Raw genomic sequence first — 16,443 nt, 5'->3', positions numbered from 1 at the left:
TCCAGAAAGGAATGAAAGACGTTGCAGCAGGGATGAGCAACAGCAGCCTATAGTTCAACTCTGAGAAGACTAGGGTACTCATCCTTGGGCTCTCCCCCACCGCTTGGAACAACACCTGGTGGCACCGTGCCTTCAGAAACCAACCCAGCCCTACTGACCATGCCCAGTACCTCGGCATCACCCTTAACTCCTCCCTCACCATTACTCATCAGATCAATGCCGTTGTCTCCACCCGCTTCAACTCCCTCCGCATCCTCCGCAAGACCTTCAAGTGGATCCCAACTGAAGCCAGAAAGACCATCAACCACGCACTCATACCCAGCAGACTTGTATACGGAAACACACTTTACGTTGGAATCAACAAATCCCGGCTACACAAACTTCAGACAATCCAGAACAGCACAGGAAGACTTGTCCTCAGCACCCCACGACATGAGCAAATGATCCAACACCTCAAAAACCTTCACTGGCTCACCTTCAGGAAGAAAGTAACCTTCAATCTACTCATCCATGCTCACAAATCCATCCACAACCTCAGACCCAAATACCTCAACGAAAGAGCCTTTTTTCAAGTACACAAAAGAAACCTCTGCTCAGCCAACCATGTCCTAGCAGAAACCCTGTGCATCCGTAGAACAAGAGCAGGTTTCTCCTACATCGCCGCCAAGGCTCACCCACTCTGCCCACCTTCAGGAAGAGCCGTAAGACCTGGCGTTTCGGACAGCCCAGAGGTGCACTCCCCTTCCCCCCCCTAACACCTTGAGACCCTCACGGGTGAGTAGTTCGCTTTAAAATTCCCTGTATGATTGATTGATTGACTCTAATTCAATGGTGAATTCATCAGCTACTTGTTTATAATCTTATATTCAAATTACTGATTGGTGGCTAACCATTCACACATAGTCTTCAATCTGATTCAAAACAATAGCCTTTCCATAGCTTCTGTCCATTCATTATTAGAGGTAGACCCCTCAAAATCATCAATGGGTTCAACCACAAACACAACACACTCCTGGTCTAACATATTAATATGTTCATCCACATCTTCAACTGTTGACTTGGATAACCAATCAGCCCTTTTGTTCAATCCTCCAGCTATATGTCTAACAGCAAAATTACATTCCTATAATCTAGACATCAACCTGGTCAACTTTGAAGAAGCAGTTGCCGTTGCTCTACCACAACAGTCAAACATACTGAAAAGTGAATTATGATTTGCTACTAGTTCAAAACATTCCCCCCATAATTAGCTATTCAATTTTTGTACATCCCACACAGTTACCAAGACTTCTCTCCCAATAGTACTGCACTTTATTTCTGTATCTTTTAGCACCCTCATAATAAAGGCTACAATATATTCTTTGTCATCCACTACCTGACGAAAAACAGCTCCTAAACCTACTAAACCTATGCCACTGGCATTTACTGTGATGATATTTAGTCCATATGGATCATATGATTTAAGTGCAGCTCCTATTAAAATGGCCTGTTTGACATCCTGGAAAGCGTTTTCTTGCTCTGTACTCTATTCAAATATTGTCCCTTTTTAAAGTAATCTCCTTAATGGTTCAACTAAAAATACGTAACCTTGAATAAAATGTTCATATTATTCACTCATTTCAAGAAATTACTTTAAAAAAATCTTTGTTCATGGGTATAGATGCATACCTAAGAGCTTTTACTAAATCAACTTGTGGTGTAATACCTGCAGAAGATCCTGCATGTCCCAAATAGTCCACAATTGTTTTGATTTAGTAACAGTCATGCCTCTATTTTCAATTATCTCCAATACCTTTTTTAAAATGTTGTTATGTTTTCCTACAGTCTTAACATGAATCATAATGTCCTCTTGAAAAGCCTGACCACCATGCATGCCCTCAAAACGATTGTCCATTAACTTTTTGAACACACTGGCAGCTGATGTCAGACCAAACGGTGTAATAAAAGTGGTTACATCTTTTGAACTTCCCTTGATTTTAAACCAATAATAGAAAAATATTTTGAACTACCTACTGACTTAAGCATCACCTGTATTTTTGGAAGTGGATGACAATCCACTATGATGTTTTCTTTTTAATGAGCTCAAATTAGTACAAAGTCTATGTTCACCATTTTTCTTAGTAGTAATCACTATTGCCGAAACCAATTCTGATACGCCATTATTTTCTATTACACCATCTTGACACAGCGTACTTAATAGTTCTTTTCTGACTGAAAGGGTAAATGTTGTACTTTATAAGTCACTGGTTTGGCATTTTCTCTTAATTTGATATGATGCTAAAATCCTTTTACAAAACCAATATGTGTGGAAAATACCTAATTATGTTTTTCAAACACCTCTTCAAGTAGCAGATCCTGGTCTTTTCTGCTCTACACTAAGTAAATGCATATCTCCTAACAGTATGGGTTCCTCAGAACCAGGCCTGAGCAAAATACCAAGTTTACCAAGGTTTTGCCATCCTATTGTATCTTTTTCCCTTACTGCCACATATATTGTCATTTTAATGGAACATACTTTGAATTCCAAAATGTCAGTAAAGTATCCTAGCATTTCAATGTAAAATTCTTCAAATGCTTTTGGATAGTCATCTGATTATCAATTTCACATGGTTCCACAATCTATAACATATATGATCAGTCAAAACTGAAATTGGAGAACCTGAATTAGCAATTATAACTAATTCTAATTTACCTATATGTACTATTTCTAAAGGTCCATTACATTTTCCTTATTTTGAGTCAACAGTACGTGCAATGTTTGAAGACATTTCCTAATCTAAATCATCTACTGAATTCACTTTTTCTGTGCTAGCTGGCCTGGTATTTATACAAACAGCCCCAAAATGCCCCACTTTCTGGCACTTCATACACTTTTTTTTTCAATAGCTGGACAACGAGAATGATTTCCTAAGTGATTTTTTAGCCTAATCCACAATAATGAAAATACTTTTTTACGAATAATTTTTCTGACTTTTGTTTCTCCTGTACAGTCATAGTCATTCTTCCATTTTTAGGTCAGCTTCCTGTTCATGGACAACACAAAATAATTGATTTTGTGTATTTCCTGATGATACCATTTTTGTAGATAAAAAAGATCTTTTTATAACTTTGGCTATGTATATGATGTCACTAGAGGCCCCATTAGGATGTCGGGTGGATCCGCCCGACATCCTTCCCCGCCCGCCACCAATTTACCCCCTGCCATAATTCTATGGTGGGGGGACCGCGGCGGGCGGAAAGACCGCCCACCGCTTTTCGGTAAAAGGGTTTCATATGGTGGCGGAGTCTGTTAGACATCGCCATCCATATTAGGGGGAAGGCGGGGACATGTGGGGCATGCGGGAATGTCTTGTGGGGGCCCGTTGCGGGGCCCCAGGGACTCCAGGGGGTGGCGGGGGCACATGGGGGGGTACCTATGGTACCCCCCTGAACTTCACTGTACAACGTGACAGGCACCGCACGGTGCCTGTCGCGATGTGCTTTGAAGTGCACAATGTGCATTTTTTAGCATTGCGGGATGCGACTGCCAGTTTTGCGGGCGCATCCTAATGGCCCCCATTGGGTGGCGAGCGGACAAAGTCCGCCTGCCAGCCTAATGGGCCCCTATGTGTTAGATTTCTAAATGCTAAAATTCTTTCTTGTATTTTCTTAGAATAACAGAGAAACCCAAATGATCTCTCAAAGATATATCCATCATGTCTCCAAATTCACATGAAGCTGCTAAAATATACAAACTCTCAATCTACTCTTCAGTGCTTTCTTGTTCCTGTTGTTTTCTCACATTAAAAACATGCCTTTCCACCATAACATTTAGTGCTTCAATAAACAGTTTTTCCATCCTTTTTTACTGTCTTCTTGGATTTATTTAAAGGTACAAATTGACCTGCTTCAACATCTGGTAGGTTATCAAACCTTTCTTGACCTGCCATTCCCAACAAGCCATACATACAAGCTTTTTTCGGTTCAGGATCAAACTTTTTGCCATCATGCAGCAGTTAAATAATTTTCAAATAACTCGTGCCCATTTTTCCATCTAATTCCTGGTTTTCCTGGTGACTGAAGAAATAGTGGTGGTTGATTGAAAATCTTTGAATGAGCCTTGCTGACCAATAACTTGTAGATGAATGCAATAATGGCAATAATATTAGAACACACTCTAGTCTATAGATTTCAGCAAAATAAACTGTAACCCTAGCGTATAGATTGCTGTTGTAGACTCCACTGAATGAAAGTGTGCACATCGCTGTTTTAATTGACACCGTCAATCAACCAGTACAGTTGAACCTTTGCGATACTTTCTTGATATAGAAGCGTGCAAATCGCAAAATCCTGCGCGTCTGCGCAAATAGACAAAAGTACATACGTTTTGTCATTCGGGCACTTTGTAAACGGCAAAAAGTTGACCTCGTTTGAATGCTTGAAAATACTGCTGTTCCTGAAATCATCCTTTCTTGGTTGGCCTTGCAATCCATCGTCTGGGTTGGTGCACTGATCGTTGCCAACTTGTAATTTTTAAAACATGCTGGAACTCATTAGGATATTTAAATATTATTATTTTATTTATATAACATAATTTCAATAAGCGCAATATTGTGCGACAAAATGTCGTTCTGCTAAATTATCATATTATAACGATTAATCTGATTAACTATATTTTAGCACATAATATTCTAACATGTAAATATGTATATAGGCCTGATGAGGAACCCCCCCCAGTCAGACATTCCCTGGGTGATAATGACTGCCTCCAGACTTCACTGCCACAGAGCTCAGGCAGAGAAGTGAATCAATCAACCATCAGCAGAGTGAAGGGTCCCTGCATCTTTGTTTTCAAAAACAAAGTCCTGCTGTGGGAGTTTACTATAGAAAACTTAAAACAAACTGACAAGTTAGACAAAAACAACATTGTCTCTTGTTTGACAAAGCACTACAACCACATCACTGACCAATGTATTGAAGGCCACAGAGATCTTCTAAAATGGCCTCTACAAACCTCCTTTAATATATTAACCAGACCTCGCTTAAGATAAATAAACAATAATAAATTTAAATGGAATATTTCATCTTTTACCTTTTGATCTGCTCGTGAGTTGCTCGGTCTCCATGTTTCTACTCCTGGAAACAAAAGAATCAAGCATTAGAAATAAAAAGAATTTAGTAGATTCCTTTTGTTTTAGGTCAGCATCAGGTGTGTATATGTTTTATTTATAGTAGCGGGCACAATGCGTCAATACTATGGCACAGCTTGGAGGCGGCTGTATCCACCAGCAATCGGTGGATAGCTCGCCCGCCTTCTTCATGGTTGCCCGTCTCAGGTAGTGGTGTGAATGCAGAAGCATCAGTTGGCTCAGATGTCAGAAACCAGAGAGCCACAGACTCCATGGATCTGGGACAATGTCCCCTATGCCAGGACACAGCAGGGGTGCCAGGGGCCCTGGCACCAACAAGCAACATGCCTCCTTAGGCTGCTGTTAGGGTAGGAAAATACAGCATTGTCAGGGATCAATGAACTTCTCAGGGCTCCCGGGCTCTGGTGCCACTGCACCTGATGCATCAGTGGTAGGTACTCCGCATGTGTGCGTGGAACATTCAAGCTTTTGTTTTACAAAACTTAAAAAGAAATACCAGACACGTTGACCCAACGGGCAGGTCCGCTTTGAGCAGCGACTCTGGTGCTCACTGCCTTCTGTTAGGTGGACACTCACTCTATCAGCGTTCAGTAAATCTGAGGACTATCAATGGTTTGAGTGTACCTTTTTATCCGCTGACGTCGCCAGTTCATGAGTTTGAATTCAGCAAAGTCTGCCATTTATCCTTCCGACACCCACAAATCAAGTACAAATACTGAAACCAACATCTACTATCAAATGGAAGAGACGCACTATGAAGAATTCTATTAGCACAAATAATAATAATAATAATAATGATAATAATAATAATAATAATAATAATAATTAGTATTAATATTACTATTGCAAATCATCTCTCCCTGGCTCCTGTCGGTTAGTTTGAAACAGTTCTTGATCTAAGCTCTGCTGATGTTCTCCTCACTGAGACTCCTCATCTCCCTCTGTAACCTTCAAAGTTGAGAACCAAGAACATCTGCCCTGCATCTGTTTCCTGTTTATCTGTCCCTCAGGCAGACAAGTCTCCTCCTCACAGGAACGGCATCTTCACTTCCTGTGCCAGGGATCTGCTTCCTGTCTCTAAGGTGAAATACAATAATGACTGTAATTTAAAAGTCTTGTGATGTCAGAAGGTCTGATCCTTGTACTCTGTTATGTACTTACCATGTACACTGGATCTGCAGCTGAGTCTGGATTCTGCAGGAGAAAGAAGGAAAAGACTAAGTGCATGTAACAATTATAAAACAGGAAGGGAGCATCTGACATCAACAGAGCATCCTGTCCTGGAGGTCCTATGGCTGGAAGGAAAGCACAGGAAGGGATTGTGTTGTGGGAGAAATCACTCTGCTTCCTATACTTTTGAAGATTATTTATTTAAATTATGTATGAAATGAATGGAAGGTTGGCCTACATCCCTTCAGCCTGAGGTCTTCAGTGCTACCACAGAGCGCTCCATGCATCACAAGAGGCTACAATAAAAACTAGAGTCTGTTACATCAGCCAACAACCCCTTCCTTATATATAATTGATTACCCTAACAATGCAAACTGATTAGAACACATCCTCCCTTCTTTATATACATTTGATTAGCCTTACAATAAAACCTAACAACCAGGAACAATAAAACTATACAAAAAAACCTTTAAAAATCCTAAATACTTTCATTACTATCAAGCAATAAAACAATTCTACCACTATGAATCACTCCATCAAGCAAACCAAAACCAAACACTCCTTCACTCAAAATGAATCCTACACAATCCCTAGCTCCGTTCTCGCCACAATGCAATCCTTTAACCAACTTGGAGGCTTTCTTTCTCTCTTGGCAGTCAGTGTCATTCTCATTGCCTGGTGCTCTAGTCACCAGACCTAAATTATCCTCCACCATATCATTAGTGCCCACAAGTACACTGGAATCAGGGTGTTCTGCTAAATGACTGGCCCCTAGAACCTCTTATAAGCCATCACCTGGTGAAGAACTAATCAAGGGAGCTGACACCTCTAGATAATCAAAGTCCTCTTCTGGAATAACTTCAAAGGTTGGTTCTAACTTTTTTAGTAGGTTAAAGAAGACTTCCGCAGATGCACGCAGCTAAGGTATCTGGCTTAGGTGCATCACGCCCAGCTTCAGTTTCCTCTCGAGGTTTTCAAGCTCCAAGAAAAGGAGACTATATCCAATTCCGTCGCCATAAGTACATTATTAAAGGGGTATGGCACTCACCTATAAACAAACTTTAAAGCTGCGCTCTTTACATGAATACTTTCCCAAATACTGGCTGTACTACTAAATGACAACCAGCAGAATAGCTTCAATCAATCAAGGCACTGAGAGAGGGCAGCTGATCCGTCTGGGCATGGAGGTTCAGTCAAAGAGCCAGGTCTTGAGATCCTTCTTGAATTGGGTCAGCGACGGGGATTGCCCTTTGTTTCAGATCTTGACACCGAGGTAGGAGAAGGATCTTCCTTCGGTTCTTGTCTTGTGGATCTGTGGGACGGTGGCTAGGGCAAGTCGATGGAGCAGATTTGTCTGGTGGGTACGTGGAATGCAAGGCGGTGGTTCGGATATGCGGGTCCTGTGTCGTGGAGAGCTTTGTAGGCAGGTAGGACGTGATTTTCCTGTTGAATGGGAGCCAGTGGAGTTGTCTCAGGTGTTATGTGGCTGCAGTGGGGGATGTCGAGGACCAGTCTGGTCAAGGCGTTTTGGATGTACTGTAATTTCCTGAGCTGTTGCTGGGTGATGCCGGTGTCGATTGCGTTGCTAGGTCAAGTCTGCTGGTGTTGAGTGCATGGGTGACCGCCTTTCTGTGTTCTGTGGGGATCCATCTGAATGTCTTTCGAAGCAGGCAGAGCGTGTGGAAGCAAGATTAGGATACAGCGTTGATTTGGCAGTTTTGTGGTTTGGCATGGTACAAGAATATCGAGGACAGAATATTGAAAGGTAAGTGCATTCAGCAAGGTGTAGATTTACTAATTGTGAACTCCACATCTACATACCTTGAAGATATACACATTGCCTAGGAACATTTATGTGGAGTAGAGCATAGAAAATCTATACTTATCTGTTGATACTTTGGATTTGATATTCTGTCTCCGATATTCTGTGCCGTTGATATTCTGGTTTCGATATGTAGGTGCACACCATGTAATTCTATGTGAAGAAATTTATGAATTTTTTATTGTACATATTAAAGCACATTCTATCTGATTTTAACAATCCAAGTTTAACTCCTATCATTTAGATTAAATTTAAAGAAGACGTGTGTAAAGTTGGAAAGTAGTCTGACTCCCAACTTTATGTATTGTCTAATCTGTTCAAGCTTAGTGCAATGCAAAGCTTATCAAATTCTTTATTTAAAAAAATAAGATGGCCTCAGCTCAGAGCTCTCTCATCATCCGGTGATAGCTGTCCAGCCTCCACAATCAAAAGTGTGCTGGAAGATATCTTACTGGGGACGTTCTGAATCAAGAAATCATCACTCCCGGAATTCCAAAAAAAGATAAACCTTACCTTATAGAAAGTTTGGAAACTTTATCTGCCTCAAAAAGTGTGGAGTTTCCTAATACCAACCAACTCCGTAAGTGACGTTTGAATTTACCTCCCGACTGATTTACCTCTCCTTTATTTTATAATAACCTATGAGAGAGTTTGGAGTATGTCCATCAAGAATATTTTATGAACTTAGGGTCGGTCAGTGTTTTCTTTAACAATTTAGGGATGCAAAAATGGTGAATACTAAATAAAATGTAAATGTCATTTTAAATGGCACGTTATCTAGATAGTAAACCATATTTGAAAAATAGTCTGTTATAGCAGCCCTTTGTGACATGACAGGCTAGATTATGTTATTTCAGAATAATACTACTGCTAGTTAAAGTATTTGCAGCCCTTTGCAGCTGGCATATTAACCTAACACACTATCTGGCTTCTGCAAACCAAATAAAAAAACTATAGGGCAGATGCATTATCTCACCAGGGTGTATTCCACAACAGTAGGCTACAGTAATGTCAGTCAAATATAGGTTTTGTACCTGACTTGTTATAACTGTACCCCAGCTCCATAGGCTAATCAAAGGACTGTGTCACACTGGAATCTTGGGGCCTCATTTATGAGAAATGACGCATGGCTGCGTGAAAGCAGCGATGCGTCACGTTTCATTGTGCCCTCCTTGCGACATGATTGATGCGTCATATTTACAGTATGACGCATCATGTCGCAAGGAGTTACAGATACGTCAGTATTTCTGACGTATCTGTAAGCGCAAAAGTCACACATTGCTGGGGTGTGTCACAAAAGTGAAGCAACTCCAGCAATGCGTCCTTTCACATGGGGAAAGCCCCATGTGAAAGGGCTTGCGTCAGTCTTACGCCTGCTGTGAGGCAGGCGCAAGATTTTGACGCAACAGCGTCCTAAAAGTGACGCAGTGAAATCTCATAGATTTCACTGCGTCACTATTATGAGGCTTTTTGCGGGGGAACGCCCCCCCTGCATACATTATACCTGACGCAGGTATAATGTAGCGCTGGGGTTTACAAAGTGACGCATCTGCTTAGATGCGTCACTTTGTAAATAGTGCGCAACAGGAGGCATGTTTTACGCCGCCGATGCGTCACAAAAAGTGACGCATCGGAAGCGCAAAACTGACGCAAGGTCTCATAAATGAGGCCCCACGAGTTTCCTGATTGGACAGCGTATCTGAATGAATGGTAATTTTAGGCAGTGACAACCACTTCTGTATTAGGACTAGGAAATGTCATGTGTTGCTGGCCTAAGAACACATTAATGAATTTGATGTACAGTTGGGCAATCTCTTCACATAGGAAATTCTTGTTTGACGGACCAGATGTGAAAGTTTAGAAGGGAGTTCGGCTAGTGCCCATTAGCCTTTTGGCCTCGCAGCACTGACAGCAAAGTAGTGTTGATAATACCTTTCATATGAACTCCTCACACAAAACACTGCAGCATCACATGGGGTCCACCATACCCCCTCTATTATTCAACATTTACCTAAAATCTTTACCAAACCTGATTAAATAACCTCAGTGTTTCAGCTCTGTAGATGACAACTAATCATTTTTAATGTGGATGGCCTGGAAGACCTCTACAATTTAAAACATGGTGACTGCCTCCGGGCCACAAACTAATTGATGATGAATAACCATCTAAAGCTAAATACCGCAAAGCTAGAACGCATGATCTGCAGACAGTGATAAAAAAACTGTTTACTGCCATATGGCCAAAGGAGCATGAGGTCCCCCAACAATATTAGGAGAAGCCAGAAACATTAGGATAACCATGGATTTGAGCCTATGTTTGATCCATGTTATAAATGTAAAACTAAGTGCCGTCTATGCAATGAAACACCACAATGCATCATCCCATGCCCTGGATGCAACAGAAACTACAAGCCATTGTCGCACTTGTAATCTCCAGAGTTAACTATGCAACACCCTATACCATGGAGCACCCGCATTCATCATACACAAAATACAACTCATTCAAAGACTTTTTCTCCGTCTTCAGCCAAGAGAACACATGAATCCAGTCTCACAATCACTCCTCTGGCTACCTATAGCAAGAATAGCAATGTTCAAGGGAGTATGCGTTGTTCACTGAGCGTCCCTAGGAAAGGACTGCTATAGCTACGCCCTGAATACGACCAAAACAAAGAAATCAGGATGCAATGCTCCAGTCTTGCACCACAACCACTTTAGTTTAAGAAATCCGTAGGAGGCACTGCTTTCTCAGTCCATGCCACCAAGCTCTAAAACACGCTACTGGCCAGCATTCCAGAAATCCAGGAGCAAAGACAGTTGAAAACATGGCTATTTCCAAGACAGCTACACCACCACACAACTCGGCAACCAAACCTGGAAAGACAGTTGCACTCTCAAGCTCAATCTTTTGCTTAAAATCCACAGATTGGAAGGAACCCAACTAGAAACTACTTTAATAGTCATGTAAGTTAAGGAGAGATGACCTATGCTTCTCCAGGGTATTACATAGTTAAGTAAGTTCATGCATAACATTTCTGGTCCACACAAATACTAATAGCATAACTCTCAACAGTCAGCAACCAAATGTAACATAGACCTCTTACATTCAATTGAGGCACATATGCTATGATGGTTGTCCATCACCAGTTCTGTGCAGCCAATAAACCAGCCATCACTAAATGAACATTCATGAAATAATTGAACAGATCTATGGGTTAATTGAAGGACTTTAATCTAATCCATGACTGCGGGCCCCAAATATCTATACATTATGGCTGCTACTTTAAATCTCACAGTGACTTTTAGATAAGAAATTATAGTAATAATACACATCCAAGCAGATATCTCCACTTCACTCTCCCTCCAACAATGCCAGCTCTGACTCAGAACTAAACACTGGGGCATATTCACTAAGATTTTGCTTTGTTGTTACATCACCTTTTTTAGAACAGTCAATATGCAAAATCATTTTCAGTATTTACTAAAACATACAAAGCCACTATGAGTAGTTTACTAAATACTTTGGGCCTCATTATGATGGCGTGCGGACAGTAACGGGAAATGGGACCGACCGCCAGAGGTGCTGTGGTGCATGAGGCCAATTAGGCTGCAACCACCACCCTGGCGGTTGCATCCCGCATTGTTTACATTGAGGCGGGTGGTGCTGTAAGCTGCACCCTCCACAATGTAAAAGTTGCATGTTGTGCATTGGTATGCACCAGGTGAGAGGCACCATGCGCTGTCTGCCACATTGTGCATGCCAAGTGCAGCCACCCACCCCCACAACCCCCAAGGCCACACGGGCCCTCAAAGCCATTTATCGTATGCCTTTCCATGGTGCAGTCTCGGCCATGTGAAAGGCGCACCACCGCATGCATCATAATATGGATGGCGGTGCCTGCAAGCCTCTGCCACCATATTGTCTTCCTTTTATGCCCAGCCGGCAATCCGACCGGCGGAAAACCAATCCTGCCTGTAACGCAGGTACCTTTGCACCACGGCGCAAGTGTGATTGCAATGGTGCTACCCAGCATACTGTGTGCCAAGGCTAGGAGACAGCAGCAATATGCCATATCTTTGTGACTAGGGGCCAGATGTAGGTAGGACTTATTTACCGATTTTTAATTACCGAATTTTACCGATTCGGTAATTAAAAATCGGTAAATAAGAAGGGGGGACATGTAGGAGCATCCAGATGTTTTCATTACCGAATCGGTAAAAATCTGTATTTACCGATTCGGTAAATACCGACCGGTAATGCCCATTCATTCCTATGGGCTTTGAAGCCCATAGGAATGAATGGGCATTACCGATTCGGTATTTACCGAATCGGTAAATACCGAATTCCACAGGGGTGCAGGGGGTGTCACTTTGACACTCTCTGGCACCCCCAAAAGAGGCTCGGTGCCATGTGGCAGGCATACCTGCCCTAAGGGCAGGTCTGCCTGTCATATGGCACAGGTGTGCATGCACACATGTGCATGCACACCGGAATCGGTATTTTATATATATAAAATATATTTGATGGTAAAATACAGATTCGGTAAGGGTTGTGGGACTCAGAAGAGTCCCACCTACATATCAAAATTATCGAAAAGGTAAAAATACCGAATCGGTATTTTACAGATTCGGTAAATTTACCGATCGGTAAATTTACCGAATCTGTAAAATATGTGGCCCTACATACCATTTAGTAAATACCGGTCGGTAACGGCCGAAAATACCGATTTTCGGCCGTTACCGACCGACCTACATCCGGCCCTAGATGCCTTTATGCTGTCTCCCTTTCACACAATGCTGCTTGCATTACTTGAAAGCAAATCTACCCCAACTTTCTAACTGGACAACCCAGTGCAGTAACCAGCTAAGCAGACTATAATCATAAGAAATACCATGAAAGGGCCTGCAGAGCTGTTCAAAGCTTATATAGTACCGCAAACCATAAACTGCGCGTCTGTGTCTCTCAGATCTCACCATCCACCACACTGGTACGCGCAGTGTCTCATAATAGGACCACCGCACCACGGTGGTCATCGCGGATGGCATAAAAACACTTCCCACATAGGATCAAAATATTTGTGCGATTCACTTACAGGTATTTGAACATTTGTATGAATTAGAAACAAATTAACATCCTACACTATTTCTTTTCACATTCCCTGTACGCGATGCCTCCAGAAGTAAGCAATTCTGTGGCTACAGCATTTTCTGCATGAGTATGAACGTGCAACATTTGCCACATAATCGATCTTCTGCATAATCTGCAGATTCTGTAACAGATCAAATGTTACAAAAAATGCTTACTGCATGCTGTCGTGCAGTGGAAGGTTGGCTGGTCAAGTTTCAGTTACTTGCAGCTGTATTTGGATGTCAAACTGGTACTAATAAAGTGAAACCTTTGCCCAGATAGTGCTGATTTGTAAATGTGAGCTGCATGAACCCACATAATTTGTGTTTTCTTACCCCAAAATGTAGTCAACATTGCTGTCTGTACCCCAGGAAGATTGTCACACAGTTCAATCTACAAAGTTCTCTGACTTAAGATAAGTAAACATCTCCATGTTAAAAAAATAAGCAGCAATTTGTCGAAAGACATAACCTGACATTTAACCTGTCTTGAAACACGCAGCAAATGTAATAGGAAAAAAAATGATTACAGAATTTTTATTGCTTATTATTTTTATGGGCTGGCCCGGCCCTCAAATGCACCCCGTGGCAACGGCCCTGACTATGTCCCAATGTAGAACACTTGACTGAGTAGAGACGCTTCAGGTATGGGACTGATAACAGGACTTCCAAGGGCAAGAAATTTGAGAATTGCAGCTTTTCTTGTGAAATCATTGGCTTTACTGAGACCTCATTCAACGCATATCTCAACATTGCCTACCTGGAATATTTCAACTCACAGAAAAAAGACTAAGGGGGCCATTAGGATGGCGGGCGGACTTTGCCCGCCCGCCATCCTCACGGTACCTGAGACCGCCTGCCATAAGGGTAGGGGTCCCGTGGAGGGTATTAGGATGCGCCCGCCACAGTGGCGGGCGCATCCTGCATTTTGAACATTGTGGTGGGCGGTGCTCTCAGCACCGCCCGCCACAATGCTAAAAATGCATGTATGCATTTCATAAAGCGGCAGGCACCACGCTGTGCCTGCCGCTTTGTGTATGCAAATGATGGAGGGTACCACAGGTACCCTCTGTGTGCACCCCCACCTCGCCTTCACTCCAGGGGCCCGCAGGGGGCCCCTGAAGTGAAGACCGCCTGCAGCCCATACTAATATGGCTGGCGAAGTCTGATTGACACCACCAACATATTAAACCTTTTGACCCGGCGGAAAAGCGGCGGACGGTCTTTCCATCCGCCGCGGACCCCCAAGCAATGCTAATATGGCGGGGGGTCATTCTGGTTAGGATGGCGGGTGGATTGCCCCCACCAGGCTGGCGGTGGCTACTGCCAGCCTGGCAGGGGCAATGCGTCCGCCATCCTAATGGGCCCCTAAGTGAGAAAGTAAAATCTCTGACTGGGTCAACTCACTAGGCTTACTCGACCTCTGGTGCACCAGGACAGGGACTGTTTACTTTCAGCACAGCAGGGGGTTCAACTTATATGAGCAGTGTTTGAACCGCTTGACCACTGGTTGGCCTTCACCTGGTGATGATGTGGTGTGGTCTATGGTTGGGTGACTGTATGCGTCTCTTTCCCTGATAAAGTTGCTGAAACTGTTCCCTGGCCATGACGCATGTTCTTTACTATATCCTCTGAGCACAACAGTTGCCTTCAAGAATGTGTCGAACGCCTACACTTTAAAAAGTTTAAAGGTCCTTTGTATACATTTTAACCTACATTTTGGGTCAGTTTACTGACTTATAGAGTGGAGAATGAACTCTCAGATAGGTGGAGGATCTTACAGTCTGTTGAAGGGTTCAAATCAGAAGCTCTTGCAAATGTTGTTTACTTAGCTACACTCCATAGTAGCTAAAAGAAGGCTGGTTTTTTCCTGCATGCAGAAGAAGCTGCTGATGATGACAGATTAAACAAGTTGCTAGCAAAATCCCCAAAACTCCCAAAAGGACCTTCCTACATTACCACCCTGCAATTGAAGAACCCATAGTGAGGGTCAATGGCAAGCTTTCAGAGAAAGCAAAAACAATAGTTGATGGACTGAATGAAGAGCAATGTCATACATTCACTCCAGTAGAGAGATCTGGGCCTAAATCCATTGTTTGTTTGCTAACCATGCCATTCCAGTTTGAATCCAGCCATATGCAGATCAGTCTTGACACTGTGCCTCATGGGAACAGTCCAGCCCAAACTGCCAGGCCAGGTCCTCCCTGGACTGGAAACAAGCATCCTAGGGCCAGTTTCGGGGTTTCAACCCTCTTCAGCCAGGATAGCTTGATTCCAGTGGCATGGAGAGCATGGGACCCACGTCTGGGCATACCCGTCTCACTCGGGGTGACAAATGCAAAAAATACAGTTGATGGACAGAATGCAGAGCAATGTCATACATTCAGCCCAGTACAGAGATCTGGGCCAATATCCATTGTTTATTTTTGCACAATATGCCATTCCAGTTTGAAGTCTGTCATATGCAAATCAGTCTTGACCCTGTGCCTCATGGGAACATTCCAGCCGAAAAGCCAAGCCAGGTCCTCCCCAGATGGGAACCAAACATCCTGGTATCAGTTTCTGGGTTTTACCCTTCATCAGCCAGGCTAGCTTGAATCCAGAGGCACAGTTTGCATTTTTTCTTTTGTATTTTGCAGAATGATAATGGATTCAACCCAGATCTGTGACTGGGGCTGAGTGTTTGAAAAGTTTCAGCACTCAATCCATCATCTCTTTGTGTTTGCAAGCTTTCAGAGAACCAATATTGCATTTAGTAGATTTTTTGGGTGGGGTTAGGAGAGGGTGATTTTCTGGTTGTGGTTAGGCATGAGCAATGAATTCTTCTCTACCAGTGGAGTTGTAAAAAACCTGGCAAAGCGCGTGGATGTTTTCCTCTTGCATGGCTCCAAAATGTTAAATCGGTGAGCATGAGTGAGAAAAATCATATGTTATACCACCTCCCAGGGTGTAATTTCTCAATGCAGTGCAGTCGTAGCTGTTCGTTGCCGCTATCATTGAGAAACTTGCCGCTTGCGTTGAGGAAGCTGCCACTGGAGTAGAACATCTACTTAAGCGGAAAAAAGCCCTCTTATGGTGCATGATTTGCCTTTTGTGCTGATGTTAAAGTATGGGACAAACTCCCTGCACAGAAAATCTGCAAGACTTACAGCACTCCTCCACTCATGGAACTCCACGGAGAGTTTAGTATAGTAG

At 42.8% G+C, this 16,443-nt stretch overlaps 1 protein-coding gene across 1 annotated transcript in view; it reads right to left on the bottom strand.

The window, feature by feature from the left end:
• Nucleotides 1–5,109: 5,109 nt before the first annotated feature.
• LOC144768899 (cell adhesion molecule CEACAM8-like) overlaps nt 5,110–16,443 on the bottom strand; it is a 132,511-nt gene continuing 121,177 nt past the window's right edge. The window contains exons 9-10 of the mRNA XM_078652912.1: nt 6,291–6,323; nt 5,110–5,115 (exon numbers count right to left, since the gene is read on the bottom strand). Of these exons, the coding sequence (XP_078509038.1) occupies nt 5,110–5,115; nt 6,291–6,323 (39 nt within the window). The remainder of the gene's footprint in view (nt 5,116–6,290; nt 6,324–16,443) is intronic.

Source organism: Lissotriton helveticus, chromosome 7 (assembly GCF_964261635.1).
Source record: "Lissotriton helveticus chromosome 7, aLisHel1.1, whole genome shotgun sequence".
Lineage (NCBI taxonomy): Eukaryota > Metazoa > Chordata > Amphibia > Caudata > Salamandridae > Lissotriton > Lissotriton helveticus.
This window is presented reverse-complemented; position numbering and strand designations above follow the sequence as displayed.